The sequence below is a fragment of the Sturnus vulgaris genome, chromosome 3 (genome assembly GCF_052056855.1).
Source record: "Sturnus vulgaris isolate bStuVul1 chromosome 3, bStuVul1.hap1, whole genome shotgun sequence".
In the NCBI taxonomy this organism is placed as follows: domain Eukaryota; kingdom Metazoa; phylum Chordata; class Aves; order Passeriformes; family Sturnidae; genus Sturnus; species Sturnus vulgaris.
The window spans coordinates 86,338,942-86,363,435 of NC_142245.1; the positions used below are offsets into that span (position 1 = coordinate 86,338,942).

At 35.6% G+C, this 24,494-nt stretch overlaps 1 protein-coding gene across 3 annotated transcripts in view; it reads right to left on the bottom strand.

Moving 5' to 3' along the window:
• FAM135A (family with sequence similarity 135 member A) overlaps positions 1 to 24,494 on the bottom strand; it is a 78,420-nt gene that overhangs the window by 15,037 nt on the left and 38,889 nt on the right. For 2 of the 3 annotated variants that reach the window (XR_015802669.1, XM_014870242.2), the window contains exons 5-16: positions 21,007 to 21,149; positions 20,821 to 20,891; positions 20,333 to 20,506; positions 17,930 to 18,056; positions 17,413 to 17,566; positions 14,611 to 14,688; positions 12,387 to 12,436; positions 10,503 to 10,658; positions 5,798 to 5,871; positions 5,354 to 5,508; positions 2,809 to 5,113; positions 684 to 844 (exon numbers count right to left, since the gene is read on the bottom strand). Coding sequence is in view for 2 of the 3 variants with exons in the window: in XM_014870242.2 (XP_014725728.2) it covers positions 684 to 844; positions 2,809 to 5,113; positions 5,354 to 5,508; positions 5,798 to 5,871; positions 10,503 to 10,658; positions 12,387 to 12,436; positions 14,611 to 14,688; positions 17,413 to 17,566; positions 17,930 to 18,056; positions 20,333 to 20,506; positions 20,821 to 20,891; positions 21,007 to 21,149 (3,648 nt within the window). In the remaining variant the exon portion in view is untranslated. The remainder of the gene's footprint in view (positions 1 to 683; positions 845 to 2,808; positions 5,114 to 5,353; positions 5,509 to 5,797; positions 5,872 to 10,502; positions 10,659 to 12,386; positions 12,437 to 14,610; positions 14,689 to 17,412; positions 17,567 to 17,929; positions 18,057 to 20,332; positions 20,507 to 20,820; positions 20,892 to 21,006; positions 21,150 to 24,494) is intronic. The other variant, XM_014870244.2, reaches the window with a different exon arrangement.

Here is a 24,494-nt window from a genome sequence, read left to right on the forward strand (position 1 = left end):
ATATGCATATATGCTTTGAACTAAAAACAGGTGAATATATTCAAGCTATTTAAACTTTATAATGCTTTCAATTAAAAAGAGATTTTTCCTCACTTCTACCACAGTAGAATCCTCATCCTTGGAAATATTCGACAACCCAACTGGGCTGCATTCTGGGCAACCAGCTCTAGGTGACTGTGCTCTGAGCAAGGAAGGTGAACAAGACAATGTTCAGTGACCCCTTTCACCCTCAACCACACTGTGATTCAGCGACTTAACCTTTTAAAACTTTATAAACACCTGACTGTGTTTTACATGTATTACTTCTCTTTTCTAACAAGATACATATATTTCATTTTCCTTGACAACACAGCAATTCTAAGGAAAACAGCTTTGTCAGTAACTCCATTCTATTACCACAACATGGTAAATTCCTTTACCACATAAAAAACTGAAAGATGCACCTAATGTGAACTATGGCATTAAACAGATTTATGTGCAGGGAAATTTTATTAAAGACAGAGAATTCCTAATTTAAAAGATTTTATGGAACAAATTGTCAAATGTAGCAGTACAATGTCAGATTCCCACTTCCCTCCAGTGAACCTGTTACAGGTGTTCAGTTCAGAGTTTGCATGACCAAAGCTAAACCTCAGTGGTAATCTGAACTACTGTCTTGTACAGTATCACATTTCCCAGCATACCATCTAGGCCATGGACACAGACTATGAGATGTACTCCTTCTTCTGAACACTCCTCATCTTCCATACTGAAATAAGGTATTGAAGAAGCCAGTTTGAAAACATCACTATACATAAATCCAGGAAGTTTAAGTTGCCTCAATTCTTCCTTAGCCTGTAGGAAACTGGAACAAAAAAAATACTTATTATGCATTTACTATTGCTAGATAAATATAAGGTCTTCTAGGATACAGTTTTCTACTGTTATTTTGCTTTGTATTCTCTATAATTAATATGGAGAGAAATATATTTATGAAATTACTATTTTCACAAAATAAGCCACTTCCTCAGAACATTTTTACTAGAGAATCCTACAGCCCCTTTTCCTCTGTAACAAAAGCCATATCTCAAGCTCTACTCCCTTCTCTCCTTTGACCATCTTTGCAAACTCTCAAGTATTTCTGAAAGCATTGAAGATGCTGCTTCATTGTGGTCTTGAGCAAGCAACAGCTTTTTGTTTTCATGCAATAAAATATTATAGAAATTATAACAAATTGGAAGTCAAGGTTAAGATTTTCACTGACTTTTGATAATTTTTGCCAAGCCTGTTTCTTAGGCCAGAAGAGAGGTGGAGTCAGTGTTGTAATGTCTCACCATAAAGTTCCTGTGGTAGGGTGAATAACTGATACCTGCTTCAAAAATAGTCAGATCCAGACTTGTGATCTTTTACATATTCTATGAAGGCATACACTATAAGGTTTTTAATAGCTGTGATCCTCAAATGCTAGGAGCTCCTTGTGTTCCTTCCTGCCTTTCTTCCACTTCCCTTAGTTGTTGTGTATGGCCTTCCTAATTGCATATCAGTTTTCCTGCAGTACATAAAGCTTTATGCTTTCTTATGCTTCCTTAATCCATCTGTTCTGCATGATCCTTCACGGTGTCGTGCTGTACCCCATCCTCTTCTGCCTGCTCACTGTTTCCCTCCTATTCTACCTTTTGTTCTCTGTTTTCCCAGCTTTATCTTTAGCTCATTCCTCACTAACTGGCAGGAGCAGGCCTCAGTGAAGTCAGCCTGAAAAGAAACCACTGCTGACAGCTGCTCTTATCACTCTGCAACAGAAGCTACTTGAGTCTGTACTCAAGGCATGTTTCCTGAACACACCAAGGGTGGTTCTTTATGGAGCAGATCATACCCTCTGGATTCTCAGTTATCTCATGTTCCAGGAGACTCTGCTTTTCCCATGGCCAAGTCCTTGATTTTATTCTGAGTTCACTTTTATTGTTACAGAACAGCCTGAGTAGTCCCTGCTCTTCACCTTTCCCATTCCACACCAGTGTCCCCAGAAGCTACTTCCCTGGTTACTTCTAACCTATTTTCCTCCACCTGACTGCTCACTCCTTTCTGTTCTCAAGCTGCTTTTCACAAACTATCCGGTCTTTCATCTCTTCCACCATCTAAGCATTTGTTTCTACCTCTCCTTTAAATTTTCTTTTCTCTCACAGCAACATTTTACTTCCAATACAACACATAAACTGTTGCTTCACATGTTCATTTAGCAGCAAGAAGAGGTACAATCTGGGATCCCTGACTTTCCTCTAAATTTGGCTTTCCTGGTATCCAAACTGCAGTGTCATTTAGAACACTGTGGTCTCCAAGGTGTTACATTTTTGATATTTGAAGTTAAGATTTAAAAATAAGGCCATTACCATAGCTTGCATTACACATTTGCTTCATTTAGCTAATCTGATGGACAACCAGTTTTTGGATTTATGTTTTTAAAATCAAAGCATATTTTCCCAAGCTTGCTATTTTAACAATTTCATTTCATAAAACACCATTTTTATGCTCAGTAGTCTTTACAACATCATTCTTCAGCTGAATGACTATCTTTTAAACCTAACAAAGAAAAATCCTGTTGTGCTTTTGTGGTTTTTCAAACCACATGAAATTACAATATATCTCTTAGAAGAAGTTAGTGCCGAGACACTTTTTATCTGAGCATCTAGAACATGATGTTACTTGAGCATGCAGAATCCACAAGCCACAGTTCTGGGGCATTCTACAGCCCAACCATGCTTCTTTTCCCCTTCTCTATTATATTAACATAATTTCTAAAAGTAAAAAGCTTGTTTTAAAACAATCACTTACGCTAACATTTGAGGTTTTGGGGAGCTTTCATACCACGAAACAGCTGAAGCTGAGCTGTAGGATGTGCTGCCTGGCTGTTGTGTAATTGCATCAGATTTATTCTTTGAAGAAGAGGTAACATTGCAGGGAGAGTCTCTCAGAGAAGAAGGGAAAGACAAACAACCAGGAGTACAGACAGGGGGCACAGTCATTATGTCTTGCAGGTGTCCACTGTCAATCATTTCAGACCTCAGGGCTCTCTCTTCCGCTAAGCCATGATCCTGCTCAGCACTGCAAGCTCCATCTAATATACTATAATCGGTTTCTTCATAATATCCATTTTCAATCATATCTTGATCCTCCTCTTCTTCGTCATCTTGTTGGGAAGAATAAATAATTTGCTTTTCATATGCTTCCTTTTGAGGGCTAACAGGAATGCTGCTGTCCATAGGCCAAATATCTGAAATATCTGTGCTGCTTTGAGAGCCAAAATAGTTTTCAACAAGCCCTTGCTTTACCATGTCAGCACTACTAGCTGGAGAAAGATTATCTGTACCAGTGTCACTTTTAGCTACTGACAGTTCTTCAGTTGTGCCCTTTATTTCTAAAGGCTCATTATGTTTTACTTTGCTTGTTTTTTTAACTGCTGCATTTACAGATGAAGAACCTGGAACAGCAGATGGCTCACCCACACAAGTTGTTTCCAAACACAACTCAACTGTCCTTTCTGTAGCTGTAGGATGCCTTTCAAGGTCCTCAGAGTCCTTGCAGGTTGTGCCAGGGCCTGTTTGTGGGGTGTAACTTTCCACATCAGTAGGCGTGTCCTCATCTGAAACAATCAAATGTAACAGATCTTTTTTTCCTGAGAGTGAGGAATGTACAGACAGACTTTTGTTATCCAAGTGCCCTGAACACACAACAAGCTGTTGCTCCAAATTGGTGTTTGATGTTCTACTGTCATCACATTTTGGCAAGTCAATTGCTCCTAAATCCAATACTGTTTTGCTGTCACTTAGCTGGCATTCAGGTACAACACATATCTTTGAATTCTCATCAGGTGACAGCTCATCATCATCTGAAGGCAGTGAATTTATGGATGTCAGGGATGACTGTATTTCACTTACAGCACTTGTACTCTCAGTGCAATGGCTTTCAATCGTGTTTTTTATTGTACAGTCTGGTTTTAGTAAAGGCTGAGGAAATGCTCTCTCACCATTGTGTGCAGTTTGTCCATGAACATTTTCAAAAACATGATCAGGGTTGGGGTGAGTTGCAAAAGAACTTGGTTCACTTTCTACACCTGAATCTGAAAATCTAGAAGAGGCATATGTCACACTAACATCTGGTAATTTAGCCATGTCTCCACTTGCAGGGATTTGACTTTCTTTTGTTGAAAGAGTAGGTGGATTGCTTTTCGTTTTTGTCAAGATGTCACTGGTATGCTGATAGTTTCTCTCATGGACCTCTTCCTTTTCAAGCATGGGTTCCCGTTCTCCCAAATTCAATTTATTTCCAGATTCTGAAGACTGAATATTGGGTGTCAGCAAATTCTCTTTGTGCACTTCATCTTGTGGAAACTTAGCCCATGATCCAGTGTGAGCCACTCCTTTCTCCTCTGCATAAAGATTCTTATTACTTGGTTTGACCTCAGTTGTCCTGACTCCTGAGGAAGCTGGCTGACCTGCATGACAACCTTCAAGTGTACCTGTGTGTTGTAAAGCACTATCTGCTTGAGTAGTTCCAGAACCTGTCTGGGAGATAGTCAGTCTATCAAAAATAGCCTCATTTTCACAGTGCACAGGACTACTTGGACCTGGTTGGTCACCTTCAGTCTTGACAGTGATTTCATCATATGGCAACAATGGAAGGTCTCTTCGAGTTATTTGCCTGATGCAGGCCTTTGTATCACAAGGAATTCCACCTACTCTAGGGTCCAGCCCTTCGTTAGCATTGTATGAAGGCTCGCCATCTAACCTTCTACAGGCATTTTCCAGTGCTGCACTTACCAAACATTTGTATCCTACTAACACCACAGAGTCCTTTGAGGTCTGTTTTACAACTTTTTTTGTGTTTTCAGCTTTTATTGTTTTTATGAGCTTAGCAACCTTAGCTTTGGATTTGTTTGTATCTTCATTTTTCCCTTTGAAGGTTTTTGTTAGCATCTTTTCAGCTTCTGAATGCCAAGAGACGGAGGCACCAGGAGGTCTTATTTTCAGTTCTGGGCTAGTAAAACCAGCAACAAAACCTTCTTCAGCTTCAAATTTATCCAGTTTATTGGACTCTGTCTTTGGAACACTCTGAGCTACCAACCAGGGTACATCCAAATCTTTCACAGAAAAAGGCAGGGGAAGAAAGAGAAAGTATGTTTACAATAAGATTATGCAGATAAGCGATGCACTAGCATTATAGAATTTTTTACATTCTCAAAACTCAAGCTAAAACCCCATATCCTATCAAATAAATGTAGTCCTTTAAAGCCAGCAAGAAATTTATAAAAAATACTCAAGTTTTACATAATTTTTCCTCATTTCTTCAAAAAGGAAATTGTACTGTGGGGTGTGTTTACCTTCAGTAACTGAATCTAAATACCGATCTTCAAAGATAATAGGCAAGGAATTCATATCTCCATCTAGTTCACTGCATTCAATAGGGAGGGGTGGAAGAGAACTGCAGAAGGAAATGTTTTTGATAGCTGCACACACCTGTAGATGACTTTGAGCACTGAAAAAAAGGAAGCAGTCCTCCATAAAAAAAAGAACTATTTATTTTTACATTAACAGAAATTACCAACAGTTTAATTCATTTTAGTAGAAGCTTTTCTAGTAATTAACTAATAACAGCTTGATCATTTAATGACTTCTTATATAAGTTCCAGTACTTTAAATCTAACCTGAGAACAAAGTTTCTCTTGCATTTCTTATGTATTTTTGCAATGCTACTTTTACATAACACATACCACAGAGTAATAGTACTACATGCTATATACTGTGGAATTCCAAAAGGTACTCACTGTAGTTCCTGAAAGGCAAGAGCAGCTTCCCTAGGATGCTCAAAGCAAAAGAATGCTTCAGCAAATCTGCGCACCTGCAAAATCCAAATGAAGGTAGAGTTTATTTTACCTTACAAATGATTTTTAAAAATCCACCAGCATTCCTATGCACCAGTATATCATTTATATGTATAATACAGACACTTACTTTATTTTTAGATGTTCTTTTTTTAGATTCTGGATGGAAGCCACAGACAAGACTAGTGACTGAAACAATTTAAATTTGTGCTCTGGATAACTGGGAATTATATTAGATTCAACTGCCTGCTGAAAATTTGATTTCCAATAAATCAATCATCCAAATCAGGCTCAAGCAATAACGCACAAAATATTTTTGGAAACGCTGATGGGAAGAAAGGAAATGACTGTTCAATTGACACTTCTGAATGAGCCTGAGTATTACCTTCAGAAACAGAAACCCATTAGGTATTCTGCAGTCCCAGAATTTATTGTACTACATTTCATGAAATTAATCTTAGTCATAACATCATCTCTGCATAGTCATGGGAAATGCTTTGAAGTAAGAAGAAAAACACACAATTCAACATCTTCTTGTAAATGCAGCTTCCACTTTGGCCAGAACTCAATTTGCTTTCTTTCAGAATTTGTTGTTTATACAACAGGAGTTTATACATACACATGTGGGATTAGAATTGATGTTCCCAAGTAATTTGCTGCATTTTCCCAGCTGCCTTTTCTAAACAGACATGTACTTTGCAAATATATGATGTTTTCAGCACTAATCTCTATCCTTTCCCCCAGGAAGGGGAGACTGTTATACAACAGACTTGACAGATAATTTTACTGCTTAAAAACTAGATTTTAGAACAATTTATCATGAAGAGTAGACATTAAAATTTTAAATTAAGCAATTTAAAAATTAATTAAAGATCCTGATCAGTCAGGTAATAGTTACAGGAACATTGCCTAATTAGTAGATGTGTGTGGTATATGTCAAGAAAAGGGCACACAGCTGTTTCCCAGGAAGCAAGCAAGGTAGTTTTGAATTTAGATGTGAACGCTTCACCACATAAAGTAACTGGAGTTATATGGAGACTAGATCTTTAGAATATTGCACTCTTTCCAACAGAAAAGAAAGACATTTTTTCGTTTGCAATAAATCCTATATGTAATTAAGTAATTTCAGTATTTTTGAAGAAAATCTTATTACCAGCTCCAGGCAGCTCCAAGAAAAATAACAACAGTATAAAACTAGTTGAAAGTAAGCTCCATAAGCACATAAGACTTTACTAATGAGACAAAAGAACCCTAATCAACAGTAGTTTATTATGTTTAATCGGTGCTTAACTTACTGAAGGACTGAGGCACTTGCTAGGACACTGCTAAACAGGCTCTGCAGAACCAGAGTGGCTGCCAGCTCTGCTAATGATGCAGGAACCACCGACTTGGGTTGACTCCACAAGGGCTTTGCAGGAGGAAATTGCAGCTGCTACTTCTAATCTCTACAGACTTCCCAGAGGCATGGTTTTTATGGTCCTCCCAGTGTAAACAGAAGAACTGTGTATAAAAACTGCTGTGGAATACATATTGTGTATCTGCATACTTATAAATAGCAGTCAGAGACCTTAGTTTTCAGCTCTCCTATTTTAGGACTAATCAAACTGAAGGAAATAATTTTGCAAGAATATATTCAGACCTACCAGAAGGTGTCACTACAGAACAAAGAGAGGAACTAGTTGAGTGCTCAAAACGTTTGTAGTATAACATACTCTGAGCAGTTTTTCAATAAAATACATTTGTAAACCGTATCAGTATAATCATGTAGTAGATGAATATTCAATTTTACCTAAAGTGTTTCTCACTTTCTAATGTAGTGCTTTTTTAAGTATTTGAAAATAGTTAAATATTGAAACACTTAAGTAAATGTAAGTAAAATTATTAAAATAATAATTTCAACACTTGAACAATTCTTCAGCAGAAATACTTGTTTTATAAGCATCTGTGCAAAGAGGATGAATGTCATTTGACCAAATGCAGGTGGCAGGCCTTTCTAGGGGGTATTTTAACACAAGTATCTTAACAACCCAGATTAATCACTCCCTAAAAGGGTTCATAAATCAAGTTTCCCAGGGAGAAATTTCCTGTTGAAGCTATAGTCTGGAAATATTGCAAGAAGAAAAGATAAAATGAGATTTAGCATCCAGTAGTGAACATATCAAAGTATCCATTTCCAAAATAAAAAGGTTTCTTATTCTAGAAAGGGCAGGTAAGTCTCTTAAGAGGAGAATTAGTGGGTCATCTTTAGCCTAGAGAAAAGGAGGCTAAGAGGAGACTTCATCACTCTCTACAACTACCTGAAAGGAGGCAGTAGCCAGGTGGGAATTGGTCTCTTCTGCCATATCCCAGGTGAAAAGACAAGAGGAAATGGCCTTAAGTTGTGCCAGGGGAGGTCTAGGTTGCATATTCCTTTGGTTTTTTTCACAGGAGTTGTAAAGAATTGGAACAGAATGCCCAGGGAAGTGGTGGAATTGCCATCTGTGGGAGTGTTCAAAATACATTTGGATATGGCACATGGGGATCTGGTTCAGTGCTGAATGTGGCGGTGCTGGGTTAATAGTTGGACTTGATGACCTTAAAGGTCTTTTCCAACCTTAACAATTCCATCACTCTAAATGTCAACATATAGTCTCCAAAGAGGAGAATTAGTAGATCATCTTTTAAATATAATTTAAATATCATAACTAAATCTTTAAATAACTAAACTTTAAATATCATAACTAAATACAATAACCAGAAAGCCTGCATCACTTGGTATGTGCAGATAAGGCTCCAGTGGAACATGACCATCATTGTAGATTTCCTGACTTATGTTTATATAATCCCTCTGAATATAAATTCTCAAGATATTACTAATAAAAGTTATAATTTATTATACTAAACACTGCAAAACAAGATCCAAACCCAACAACTGAACACATTCTTAGAAATGATAAGGCTGAAATTTAGCATCTCTTTTTCATTAAAGGTTTACTGAACTTATGGATTGTGAGTTCCTACTCTACTGCCACATGGGAAGCCCAGTGGAACAATGATTTCTTACATATATTTTAATAATATATATTTTCAAAGTATTCATACAAACTCGTTTTCTCCACTCCAAGTTAATACAAGTGTCCATTTAAAAATGAAGTAATATCACATTGCTGGTCCTATCTAAGTTGGCTCAGGTAAAAATCCCTTTTCAATGCTGTACTATGCAATTCTTGCAGAGTCAGCCTGCTTGCTTTCTGCTATCAAGTACTAAATAAAAATGTAATTTTAGGATTACCCATGCCTTGCATCTCTCCTCTCCAGTCTTTGATCGATTATAGAGTATCCACAAAGTACAGTGACAGATAACAAAAGGAATGAGCATAACAGTAAATCAAAATGATGCAGGGCATGCAGATGTGAAATCAAATTATACTTTTTTTTTTTTCCACAGGGAGGAAGGGAACTCCAATTTGAATTTTTTTTCAAGCTGGAAAGCATCACAGAAATACTTTTAATATGGGAAATATCTCAATTCCCATAGTATAATTAAATACTTTGATTTATACTCTAAAACAATTGCAGGAAAATTTAATAATTAAGGCATGTATGAGCTAAGGAGGATAACTTACATCATGGATTTTAAAAGAACCACATTTAAGAAGATAAATACATAATCATTAGTATGTCTTTTCTGGAGCAGTAAAAATTAATGTATTAATTCTTAATTTGGTTTTATTAAATATAAATTTGTACAAACACTAACATACCAGCAGCTGAATGAAAATGCAAGTTAAATGAAACAGTATATTTTCATACCTTTCACCAGCTAACTTGAGGTGTTCCAGTTTTTATACAAAAACTACTGAAAGGTAAGATTCATAGACAGACAATAAAATTATCTCTGTCTTATGGCTAGCACATCAAACTAATAGCCCTTGCATTCATTCTGTAAGATTCCATTTATTCTCCATAACAGGCCATTTCCACAACCACGCTTTCCTCACTAAACAATGAGATTTATCAAGTAAGAGTAATGCTTTAGTCCATACCCGATTATATTTCACTATGGGAACAGCACTGCTGTGGTTCTGCTTGCAGAGAGCCCACAGCAATTGCACACACCCCTAGACAGACCAAAAGCACTATAGCTGTGTTAGTACACACACCCAAATACTCATGTGCCAGATCATTTCACACACATTTCTTTTATAAAATCCCATGTAAGAGACTTTTCAAAATTTATTAATGTTATAAATTCTTAATTCAGAGAGAAATACACTTTGTTTATGATGTAAGCAGGCAGCCTAAATGCAGCAGAGAAGTAAAATGTAGGGTAGGCACTAGACAAGGCTCCCACATTAAAGTACATCAGTCTGCACAAATATATGTTACTCCACAGCCTGTAATCAGCCTTCTGAACTGCATTTCTTATTCAAAAGAATATTGAATTACTTGGTTCATAAACATAAATAATACGTTTTACGCATTATATTCCAACAACATTATATATTATATACAAGGTAACAAATGAAATGCAACAGTTCCCTTTACAATTCCAACCAGCTTTCTGAAATATAAATAGAAAAATGGTAATCTGGAGTCTCATTTTGATAAACATTTCCATAACAATGTGTCCCAGTAAGCACATGAAGGTCTCTGGGTCAATACTTACTCTTAATGTGTGATGCTCTTGTGCTAGCAAAGCTGTGACCTCCTCTTGTAAGGTAATGACCTCCAGAAACTGCCCCCAGAGAGCCATCAGAAGTGAGCAAAGCTGAGCAAGATTCATATTTATAAGTTCTGCCAGTTCATCAGGATTTTCCATTTTCTGAAGTCAGGAAAAGACATTTACGTGATTCACTGATGAAACCATAATGTACAGGAATAAGAAAAAAGTATACTTTATCTTAGTTAGAATTTTCATTTAAAAAGCAACTTCCAAATGAGAACTATTTCAACTAAGTATCAAAACTGGATGTCCTAGCATGTCCTCAAACCAAGACACTAGATCAATCTATGTTACAACAGTAATAGATTATTTTTTGTTGCACTATATATTATCTCTTTGCTTTTTAGAATTATGACTCCCGTCCAAAAATTAAAGCAATAATTCCCCTTATGGCAAAGGTAACCGAGTTCAACTGTTGTATTTTCTAACATATAAAAATACCGTGTGCCTGAAAGGAAGAGGAACCAGGAAACCAAAAACTGACACTTGCTATGCTAGTCCAGCTTTGATAAAAATCATACATATTTCATAAAGATATCTCCATTTCAGAGTATTATAACTCACAATAGCCTTTATAAGATGATATATCTACATACATTTTATGCATAGTCAGGAAGCCGTGTTATAGCACAAGCTTCCTAGAACCAGATCACACCAAGACAAATTTGGTGTGAAACAAGTTTTGCTTTCTTTACAATGTACTGTAATCCTGTGATACAGTCCCACAGCAATTGCAGATAGCTAGGCTTATGTTCCCTGCCATTTTAGAAAATAACACCGTTTTTCAGAAACTCATTGTAGGCCCATAAGGCACTGAGGCAAAGGGTTTAAAATGAAAAGATAGTAAAGAACTAGCTCTAGCAATATTACAGAGCTAGTAGAAAAAAGAATTGGGAATATAGAAACACCAACTTAGCCAACAATAAGAGAAATAAGATAAACTTTTGATAAGAACTGTACAAAAGAACAGAAGAAAACAGAAAACGTTTGACAAGCTAAGGGAGAAACTAACTAATTCAGAGAAGCTATGTAAATGTAAAAACTATTTTAATACATAAAGTAAGATTATTAGTTGCCCATAGAGAGCTAGCAGTGCTGAATTTGTCTCCAGTTATACAAATTACATCCTTTTAAAGGCCATACTACATTTTCTTGCAGTTATACTGCTACTGCAGTAACTAAAGGTGAGCCGACTGTTTTTACAAGTTGGGCAGATGGCTCACTCACCAGCAAAGCATGGATAATATTTCAAGAAGTTTTAAAACCTGTCCTTTAGACTTTGCCATAACGAAGAAATCAGTTATTCAGCTGGCGCTAGTTCTAAGGAGAGAGATGGGGAGACAAATCTAAGCCATTTAAGGTAGACAGTGTTTCCTTGAGAATGTAGGGAAAACAGGAAAAGGAGACAGCATCAGAAAAAGCATCAGATGAGGGGATGACTTGCACAATCTCCTTTTGTAAAAATTACTTCTGCTTGACCTTGTGTCATTGTTATTTGATACCATCATACCCCCAAAAATCAAATTACAACTGCAGAAGATTCAAAGTGTGATTTTCATACAAGTAATCCAGCTCTCTAAACTTTGTTTCATGATATAAATAGGTACAGAGCTACCACTCACACACCAAGCCACCAGATCAACAGTTCAGTTTTGGCGTCAGTTGAGCAATTTCTCTTTGGAGGAAGAGTTGAAATAAGTGCTAGCAAAAAATATACATGCTGTCATCCCTGAAATAAACAGCATATTCCCAAGTAGCAGATAAAATCAGCACATTCTACTTTTATAGTTATTTCACTTATTTAATACATGAAAAAAAGCCCTGTACCTTGACTTCTTCACACAATTCTGCAAGACGAATTTCTACATCTACGTTTTCTGGAAAGATGAGAGGACATATCCATGAGTAATGTACTTTCCAAGTTGCAGACTGAAACAAACTATCTCACAAAGCAATTTTAAGACATGGAAAAGAATCTATCAAATAAAACTTGAAGCCATATGAAGTGCCACAGTTATTAAGTAAACTATAAACTTCCATTAAAATTCTCCATAGCAATTTCTGAGACTGAGGACAAAACATAATTAAGACAAAAAATTTGCAATTATAATGATTGCTTATCGTGACACCTTGTCAAGGACAACAATTTTCCATTCAAAATTAAATTTGAAAATACTGTAGTTTAGATGATATAGTTTTCAGATTATCCACTGATACTGCTGCTATTCAGCAGCAATGTCATCATTTAAAACCAAGGTTATACAATTCCTCGTCTACTAGATTTTCTAGAGCAGCCTTGTTCCCATATCATTTTTCTAAAGGTCTATCATTTACAAGATACATGAATATAAATACAAGTCTTTAATTGTATGAGGAATTATTTTTTAGTCAATAAAACTGTTCTTTAAGTGATCTCTCAGTAGCTTAATGTAAGAGCAAATCAATCTAGCACAGTATGGCAGCTTAAACTGGATCTAAACCATGAATGACTCGTTTGTGAGGAAAACAGATATATTCCTTCATGAAGATGTTTTTCCTTGTTAAACAGCCCTGTTGACTCTGGGGGGATTTGATAAATCAAATAATAATTCAGTATTATGTTTAATTTCCTTCTGCATCTGAAGTATGAGTAATAAGGGAACAATTCATAAACCCTAAAATTGCCTGTAACAAGCATTTATATTTCATTTTTGAAACACAGCATTAAGGACAAAAATGTTCAATATTTCTTGAAAACATACAGCAATAAAATATGCCTTGAAAGCCACAGTAGTAACTTCAGGGTACGGATAATGAACAAAAATTTAAAGTACAGCAACAGTATGTATACTCAACTTCTCCTTGAATTATGCTACCTATACTTGGTAAGTATATATTGATTCTCAACCAACAGCATTCATCATGCTTAGGTTTGAACAACTCAAAGCTCTGAGAAAAAAATTCAAATTGCAGAAATGTATGATGTTCTCAGAAACAAGTTTACAATAGTTGTTTAAAGAAACTACATATACCTTTTGCTAAACAGTACCTCATCATAATTTTCCTGAAAATGTGTGAAAATAATTTAAGATATAATACTAGTTTTGCCATACAAATGGCCACACAAATTTTGGTATTAGTGAAATAATTAAATGTTTTACTTATGACACCATACTGATTATTTGTTTGTCATGCTTCAGTTGAGAATAGGCTTGTTGAACAAGATTTAAAACTCTGAAATCTAAAACCATTATGGAAAACCTCAAGCTATATTAATATCAATATCCCAATGCTAGATTAAAGAAGAGAAAACAGACTAGAGCTAACACAACACAAAAGGAAATTAAGCACTTATATTCTATAGCAGCAGTGTTAATCCAGCAAACATCTTATGTAATTTTGCTGGCTCTGCTAAAAAACAGTTTGGTTTCCTTTTTTATAATAAAACCAAAACACACTTATAGATGATTAAGCTGGTGACCTGTTATGAGAGCGAACTGCCAATAAATCCTTTTCCCAGCTGAAACTTCCTTGTGCTTAAACAGCACTGTAATCTTTTGTCCAGCATCTGACACTGACACTCCCAAAAGGAGGATTGGCCCATGCAGATATGGACAAATGCACCCTAAGCACTCAAAATGTCTTGTGTAGTGTTTGGAAGAATTAAGTCTTGAGATACCAGAGGAATCTGAAAGATTTCTCAGGAAGAAAAGGTATTAATTATCTTTAATTATCTAGAAATCTGTGTTGCATTAAATGAAGCTATAATTTTAAGCTATTTTTAAAAAAATGTTGATGACTGACTGAACTTTCACTCATTTTTGTTCAGTTAAGTAGAACAACACTAAACCAAAACACAGCAATGATGTCTCATTTTATCATCTCTACTCAGCCTAAAATTAAGTAGCTCAATTTTGCCAACTTCAGAGTTCATCATACGTTTGCTATGGCTGAATATTAAAATTGTTTCTTTCTACAAATGGAGTAACATTTTATATTATTCATAAGAATATAATATTTTATAATATCAATAAAAATCTGAGGGATTATATCACCTGCTTTGGAAACATACCTAGGTAGGCGAATCTCTGGGTTCGTGGATATTTTCTTCTGAGAAGGCGTTCATAAAGGACCTGCATGTTGGCCTTGGCTAGTTACAGGGATTGTACACACATGACTAGTTACTACACTCCTTTTTTCACCTGTGATTTATTATTTGCCTTAAAGTTAGTAAAAGAGCTTATTGCTAGCCTAGCAATTAGTGCAGTTAGATCAGTACATGAAAACATATCATTTTAGTGCAGTTTCTAGATTAAGTATCATTTGTGATACACATTAAGTTAGGATTTTTTTATCTCCTGAAACCAGTAATATTTAAAAGCTCAATTACAGTTATCGAGTCCAACAGTTGACTTCACATGCTTCTGCAAAATCAGTGCCTTGTGTTAAAATTATGACAGAGCAATAGCAAAGCAAACAGAAGAAACAAAATTAAAGAAAGAATAAATTTATCTTAAACAAAAAAGTGATGATTCTGAAGTTTAAACAGGACTGGATATTCTCTTCTGCAATGCCCATTTAAACTTCACAGATAAAATATCCACTATAAAAAAATTAATTTACTTTAAATTTTTTTTAAAAGCACAAATTACAATTGTGTACTTTGTGAAGTACAGCGAGCCTCAATTTCTTTACACACGTTACAGAAACACAGCTTTATTTTGCTAACTGCTGATGGATTTTAGAAACATTATTATTAATGATAGGTATTATTTTTCGTGAGTGAAATGTGAGTAACAATTAAAGCTTACTTTATTAGTACTTTTTATTTTATCTATTTTCCCAATCAATGTATAAACAAAATAACTGAAATAAATGAAAAATATATTTATAAATATGAAAAAAACAAGTAACTCTAGCAGAAACTTAAAAATAATAAATTAAACCCACAAAGGAAACAAACTAAAAATTAAATCCACAAGGAAACAAACTGTCAGTGGAATATGTGCAGTGAATGTTAAATCTAAGTCGTAATTTTCTCTTCAGATATTTATTTTGAGCATTTCTGTTCAAAACTTCATAGCTAAAGGTAAGGTAAATTACCCATATAGATGAGAAAAGGTCTGATTGAAGTATCACTGAAGCTTGTGAGTGGCTTTGGTGACTTCAACGTTGTTGAAAGATACAATCCAACATTGCATTACCAGTATGTAATTCAATGGCAGCTTTTTTCTATTACATACATATTTTAAAGGAATGTTTTAGGGGAACTCAAGATCATATTTGAAACATTTAAGTATCAAGGTTTAGTCTAAGCCTATCCTTAGAACAACAATAGTGCCATCAAACTCAATATATAGAGCTGGTAAAGCAAATCCAGAGAAGGGCAACAAGGCTGGTGAAGGGTCTGGAGCACAAGTCCTGGGAGGAGCAGGAAAAGGAGCTGGAGTTCTTCAACCTGGACCAAAGGAGGCTCAGGGGAGACCTTACTGCTCTTGTATAACTGCCTGAAAGGAGAGGGTAGCCAGGTGGGGGTTGGTCTCTTCTCCCAGGTAACAAGTGACACAGCAAGAGGAAATGGTCTCAAGTTGTACTAGAACGGGCTTATATTGGATATTAGGAAAAATTTCTTCCCTGAAAGGGTGGGGTGGTCAGGCATTGGAACAGCCTGCATGTAGATGTGAGACTTGGGAGATGTGGTTTAGTGTTGAACATGGTTTTGCTGGGTTAATTTTTCGACTTCATGATCTTTAGAGGTCTCTTCCAACCTAAATGACTCTCTGAGTCTATGATTTGGGAAAAAGTACATTTTGACCTTACAAGAAAAACTAAGAGTTGAGTCACTCCTTTAATAAAGTGTTTCCCTCCATATTAAAATTAAGATAACTGACTGAAAAATGTATCAGTAAATGCAGAAGTATTTTTGCTTCTATGAAGAAAACACTTCAGTTTCTAGTAGTTTTCTATGGGCAGATTTGTAATACACTCCATAATATAGAAGGGAAACATTCTTTCTCTGATTCACTAAATGACCACATCACATTTTTAAAATATCTTTCATAGTTCAATTACCAACCTTACTATTTCGCTGTGCTTAGTTTTGACTGGTAAAATTAAACAATACAAAAATCAGTAAGTATTGTCTCCAATCCATATAAATGCCAAATGATCCATTTTTTTTTTTAAACACGACTAAAAGAAGCATATGGTTGCTGAGGAAAATGTCTAAATCATAGTTTACAATGCCAATGTATTTTCCTTTCTTACTTCCACTGTTCACAAATCAAGGTTAGGCTCTCTAATATAGCTTCATTCTACAGAAAAGGAATGTGCATGCACACTTCCATACATTGCATGTAATACCTTTGCAGCTACTTTTTCACATGTGGTTAGCTACAAGTCTTCACGGCAACTAAGTCTGTTTAAAAAGTTAAACTACAAACTAAGCCAGCAGCAATTTTTTCTTGTAGGTCTTTTTTCATGTAAATTTTCAGTGAAATATTCTTCTTAAAGCTTAAAGGATTTAGATTTTTGTACAAATATGCAATGTTTCCTTACAACAAAGAAGTGCAGTGTGCTACTTGGATTAAGAGCTTCTCTAACTTTCTTACCACTAAATACAGTAATTTGAAATCAGAACACAAATCAAGACCAAGAAGAAAAAATATATTTCCAAAGATTAAGTCTGTTATCTACTTATTTGAGATGTGATAGCACTTGTTTCTTTGGGTTTTTTTCAGTTATTAAACTTCAGATAAGTTTAAGCAAAAAATATTTTAGATATAAGAGATGTGCCATCAATGACAGTTTAGTCTAGAAGAGGTCTTAATAAACATTCACAACAAAGTGATATGTGTTATGAAATTGAACATACCCAGTTCAATTCGGTGAGAAGTGGGGAGATCCTTGGTTATTGTAATGAAATATCTATGTAACCCTTTGAAAGCAAGCAGCAAAGTGGCACAAAGTGTGTAGTGGAAATTATAAGCATGGCTGAGGAAAGACTCTGAAACAACAAAACTGCAACCCTAGAATAAAAAAGAAAAGGCACATATTAATTTTGTATAATAAATGAAATGTTAGCAGAATCACTAAAAAGATAAGCAATTGCCTCTTTTCACAAACTTGATCCACATTTTTTTGATTTTCAATGGATTGTGAGACAATAAAAAAGGAGATCAAACAATATTGTAAATTTCCCATATGTAAATTCCTGAAGCAGGTAACATAGTCTTTTGGAACAATTTTTCTCATTTCCCTTTTCACATGCCACCCCAAAACAACTCTAACAAAGTTCATTCTTTATTAAATAATATTCCTGCAGAAAAGATAAAATTCACACCTCCCAACAGGATACAAAAAAAAAATCTTAAACTGATATATAATCTTACGTCTGCTGATAACTGTTTTGTGTAGTTATTGCCAAAGACCACACTTTCAAGAGAAGGAATCACAGAGTCCCTGTTTTGTGCTGGTGCATTCCTGTTCAACCACGTATTCTTCACTGGGCGAGGAAAACTGCAAAAAGCACAAATGAACTGATAATCTGAACGTACTGTTCCTCATTACTTCCAATGCAAACTTCAATTAATTTAAACAATATTCCTGAAAGTTTAAGCCAGGAAGAGAAATTTTAAATTGTAACAGGTATGAAGCATTCATTTTCTGTGGATTTTGCTGCGAGGACTTAATTTCTTAAAAGTGAGGCAGTAGCAGGAAGTGGAAAGCTGTTACACAAACAGACATTACTGTTTTCCCAAAGGATGCCTGACCTCTGCCTGCTGTGGAGATGCTATCCTGAACTCCTGGAAGAACAGAGCATCCTGCAACAGTAGCCTTGTGATAACAACTAGGAAAGATGAATGAAAAATGAACAAATGCAAAAAGTGAGGACTATTATATAACAGGCAGAAATATGCAATTACAGGTTAAAGAAAAGTCTAGATTATACAGGAGTCCAGGGCTGTACCCAAGTAGAATTACCTTCTCTCTTTCTAGGGAAGGTTAACACTAGTTGGTCCCAAGAGAAGGTGAATCTGAATGCTACTCAGAAGAAAATGCCCAAAAGGTAACCACCCCTAGGAAAGGAAGAGGTGCCAATAATGTGAACATGATCCAAACAGAAGACCAAACTGTCACCCATGAAAGCCCAAAGGACAAAGAGGAGTGACATCTGCAATTCTCAGGTTTTTCAGAAAGAGGTGTTTCAGAACAGTGTACCAGATATGGACACAACAACCATCAAGTATTTGCTACATGGGGGAGCTCAGCTGAAATGAAATTGTAAATTTTAAAGTTTCTTCCTCTCCCCATCATAAGCTGATTTAAAGGACAACTTGAATACTTAAAATAATTTTCTGGACACCCTACTGTCCAGATAACAAAAGCAGCATAGAAGTTGCTGTTTTGTTTCATTATCTCCTTACACAAACTGTATCAAGCTGAGGTTTAAAATTAAATAGCATTATTGTATCATCACTTGAAAGGCCAGAAACTGAGGAAAAATACATAGAAAACCCCTCAGATTTACTACAAGTTTTTTAGAAGGTCAGTAGGGACAAATAGCTTTCTGACTAAAAATTAGTATCAAAACCTGTTTTTCGTTTTCTGACAACAAATGATCAATAAAGGTTAAATGTCTGAATTTCACTCATGGGACAGGGTGATCATGTACATTTTACATGCATGATGCTACTTTAAGTGCATTAAAAAGTGCATTTAAGTGCATTTATCAGATTATGTCTTCAACAACAATTCCCACCTTCTCAGTACTTGTTTTCTCTCCCAAATAAGGCTGCACCATCTCTTCAAATGTGTTAGTTCAATTACTACATAACCATGCCTAAAACACTTCACCAAAACAATTTAAACCAACTTGCAGGGGGAAAAAAAGGACAAAAAAAACCCATGAAAGCCTGATGAATCCTCCAAATCAGCATAGCCCTAGAGCACAGAACAGCTGTCTAACACAGACAGAGACAGTGCTTTCCATGATGTGAAGACAGGCACAAGGAGTGGGAATACCTGAAGCTAAAGGTCTGGGCATTTATGGTACAGACTGGACTTGAATATGAGGAAACTTGAGGGCAGTAGCATGGAGTATTTGAAGACCATGAACGAAGGAAAAGATACATATGCTAAAAAAAAAGGTGTGCAAAGAATATTTCATATGTGTAACTGACTGTGTACAGCCCTTTTTCACACAGAGAGAGATGCAAAGTAAACAGAGACTGCAAAGAGTGACACAAGTAGATTAAATAAAAAGGCACCAGCAAAAATTAGCCAAAGTTTTTTTTAAAGAGAAAAGTAAATTCTCCAGTTCCATTTACTGAATAAAATGGTAAATTTATCATTCGCACATATCACTGGCATTCAAGTAGTAACTGAAAACTGTGCAGACAGTTAACAGAAAGCAGCCTATTTGTATTAACAGCTATTTCAGTCACTGTGTACAGTGTGCAGCAGATCTTCCTGATCGAAAAAAATCATAAATATTTATACATATAAATATACACATATAATATAGGTATTTATACATTCCTCCACTTCTCTAGCCTTGGGCATTCTCTCTCTTCTACACTACACACTCTAATTTCTAATTAAAAAACCCTCAAAATTTGTCCCAGATAATTTTAAAACCAAAAAGTTTCCCATCTCTCTGGGCCCTGAATTCCAAAATCATCATAGAAAACAATACCGCCCATAGATTTAACTTCTTCCTAATTATTCTGGTTTTATAACATTTCCATTTGGACACTCAATAATTTATTTTCATATTATTAGCAAGAGCTTACCTTATCAATGGCTGATGCAGAGCAACCAAAGAAGCATGGACTATAACCGATATGACAGAAAGGTGGAAGTAATCAAACATAACATTGACGTAATGATGAAGGCCCTGGTGGAGGTTAAAGTGCAACTTTAAAGTTCGGCTACTAATTGGCTGTAGTGTGCTCAGGTCATCTGGTCTAAGAAGAAATTAACAGAACAACATACAATTAGAACAATCATATTTAAAGTGCAAGTTATTAATAACTGACACAAATAGCAATTTAGCATAAGTCCATACTTTGGAATGCAATGGCATGTCCCCCAGAGAAAAAGAAAATAGAATGAGACAAACCAGTTATGAAATCTTTAGAGACTTCAGCATTGGATTTCTTTTTTACTATTATTTCTGTCTATTGTGAATACACTACACCTATAAATAATACAGATTTAAATAGATTAAAGAGTTAACATATATTCTTGCTTTAACAAAATCTTCTATATTTAAACTTACGAGTAGTCTGTATCCGTGAAGTGTAAATCTAATGTTAGCAGAAAATTCATTTCATTAAGCGACTCCTCAATCTACAAAGAAATTGTAGAAGCATGAAATCTTTCAGGTCCCTTATTTGTACTAATTCAAATTGTACATCATGAAGCCTAAATTATATGAATATAGTAAATTTGAACAACAGATTACCTTCCTCTCGTCTAACAGCATTTTTATTTTGAAAATCATCACATCATTCACGGAAACTTCCTCATTTTTGTAAAGAATCTGAAATGTTTTACTGCAAACTATATTGTCATGGACTGAAGCAGGAAAGGCAAGATCTGTTGCACCTGAAGAGAGAAACAAGTATTAATATAACTGGAAAACTCAGCAGCTAATAAGTGGAACTATCATTTCCATCAGTTTCACGATTACTATTAAAACTGTAACATCAGTAATATAAGTGGTTTTCTTTTCAGTCAGCACCTGATGAAGTTTGAAGGGGTATATTTTATTTCAAAGAAACATTGTCAATGTTTTTAATATAATTTTCTTTTAATATAAGTTCTGAAGAATTTTTGCTTTGTTACAAACTGAAAACACTCTAGGCATCAAAAATTGTAATAAAAATCCTGAATTAGGTATTGTTTCATCTAGCATTCATGTTAATTTTTAGGTTTTAACCACACTGAAAACAAAACTACCTACAGATGAGGCAAAGAGGTTAAATGACATATGCCACTCCACTGAATTAATCAAGAACAGAGGTAATTTGTTCTTTCTTTTGAGGTTTTTGCATCCTACTCAAGCCAAACTAATTCCGAGCTTATCACCTGAACCTGGCATTGCACATGCAATATGACACTTCTGCCTTCAATCCAAAGGCTACTCCTCAAAAAGAGTTCAGAAAAGTGTGATAAATAGTTTGCTGAAAAAAAAGAGTTAAAAGACATGCAGAAGAAATGAGAAATGGAATTATTTAAAACAGCCATTGAGGAAATATTTATCACATAGCAAAGGATTATCATACAGGAAGTATCATGATGGGTACTATCCTCTGAAAAAAATCTAAAAGAAGTTAGAACTTGGAAGAACAGAAGAAACAGAAATACTGACACTTATAACTCCTCTCAAAAAATGGCTCAATAACATTTAACGTCTCCAAGAGAAAATGTCTTAGAAATAATTTAAATGAGGGTGTAAAAGATTTTTAAAAATTCTTTTGATTCTTCTTAATAAATTACTTCAAAGTAATCCACAAGAGGAAAAAAAAAATCAGCAGTTTGCAGTTTACAGCTTTGGGGCGTCTGATAGAATATTACTGCTCTTGGCAAACATTCCCATTTCTCTTCAGAAATGTACAAATACTGGGTTTTGCTGAAGTGTTTTCATACATATCATCAGTTTAGGTGTCCTGGACAAAAAGCTGACAAAGGCTGAATCATTACAGTGTAATTCCCCTATGTATAATGCCACTTTCAGCTTACATCCATCTCTGTCATCTGTTACAGCTGAAGGGCAGAGCAGGTACGGTTTCACTTGGCACATAATCTGATATAACTGCACAGCATCAGCAAAAGGGATCTCCCACTCCCGTCAGAAACAAAAGAAGTAAGGGAGACAAATGGCTGAGGTCCCACTTCCTCTGCAGTGTCCAACCCTGAGTTACAGCCCCCAGCTCTGCTGACTTCAGTGTAATGCAAACCAGCACACCCAGAAGACAGAGAGGAGCTGCAGAGGAAAAGCTGAGTCAGGAACAGGCTGAGCCACTTCCACAAAGGGACCAAGGTCTCACAAATGTGAGGTCATCAAGGCAGAACTGCTGCTTTTTAAATCAATGATGCACTGACTGGCCAGGACTATTCCTAAGCTTCTATCCACACTAAAGGCTGCTTCCACAACAGAGGAGAAAAAATAGTGGAATTTTTTACTCTTGCATATAAATGATATATTTACTCTTACATATTTATTACTCTTGCATATACATTTACTAGATTTATATTTTTATTAGATATATAGGTTACTATATTTATTAATTTCTATTTTACAAGCTAATTTACTCTTGCTTCACAAAACCAGCCACCTCATTCCTTTGTACTCTGCCTTTGCTATTTTTTTCCTCCCCCTCTTTTTTTTCTCTGAAAACGAGCCATGAATTTTTGAGAGAAGGAGGCATTCAGAACATCTTCAAATCTGAAACAACCTCATAAAGGCAAAAGATACATAAGTTTTTCTTTTCATTTTCTACAGCACAACTACATCTTCCTTCAAATTACAAGAATAATAAAAGACCTTCAAAAGGCTGGAGCTAAAGCAAGTGAATTGCCTTATCATATCTGTAATGACACTCATGCTGGGTCCCAAGCAGCTCTAATGAGCTACTAAAGGATATGGAAAATAGAAATGGAAAAAAACCTTATTTAAATTAATGAAGGACTGCATGAAGAACTGGGCAAGGGGTGAAAGGAGATGCAAATGAACAGGGAAGAGAGGAAAAACTTAAGACTATGTATTTGACTCAGGGAGATAAAAGGAGGAGAGAGATCAAACAAATGCTCTATGGGAGAGTGGAAAACACAGCTAAAGTATGGAAACTGTGGGTAACTTGTGCAGAGTCCAGGGAGAGCTAGAAATGGGCAAAATTGGAGAGGAGTGGGAAAATCATGACATGACAAAGTAAATAGGATTTAGAATAGGCAAGTATGAGAAAGACTGAAGAGAGAAAAGTACAGAAAGAAGCACCTGATCAGTACAGGACACCATTCTCAAGAGTAGGAGCTGTGGGATCCTGACCAGTCTCCTCTGTGGTCAACAGGTAACATTTTCACACAGTGAATCAGCACAGTGCTACTCTATGCTGAGACCAATAGCAGCTATTTTCTACACACAACAGCAGTCTTGAGAATTGTGATCAGTTTTTCCTCCTCCTGGAACAGGAGGGTTGCATGTGAGCCTGTAGCATCCAGCTCTGCTAAATCAAGCAAGTGTCTAAATGGAAATGGAAAACAGAGGTTCTCAGCAAGACCTAGCACTATCATGTCTGAAAGAAGGAAAAACTTTCACTGACCATCTTGTACCCTTCCTTCTGCTTTGCTGTGAGACAAACATTATCAGTAAATACCTGAAAAACCAAATTGAGAAACTGATCTAACAAGAACCCCGGTTTTTGGGTTTAATGGGGTTTGGTTTTTTTGTAAAATGTCTGCTTGTCAGCTGAATGAGTTCCCCAGTTGAGTTCCCAGACCAAATCAAACACTTATGTCAACAACACACACAGAGCAATAGGAAGGTAAGACAGTGGCCAGGAGGAATCAAGGGCTAGGTTCTTTTCTTTGTCAAAACTGCTGATCTAAACTCACACCAAATTGCAGTCTTAATGTTTATACCCTTTATGCCTAGTAACAAGAAACAAGAGCTAACACATATGTCACAATTTACTAACACGACTGCAGCTTTCTGAAGAAACACCTAAGACCATTCAAAAACATACCATGAAATAGAAAAACTTTTTTCCAGCAATATCAGTCATATTATTAAGTGTCACTTCTCAAAAGGTATGTTTTACTAAAAGATGTTTACCAGACCCAAATTCTCTAAATTACATTAAACTTTGCCTTTGAAGTGGAGCAATCCTGGCTCATCAGAACTATTAATTTATCTCACACAAATCCAAGAAATATTTAGGAAGCTTGACC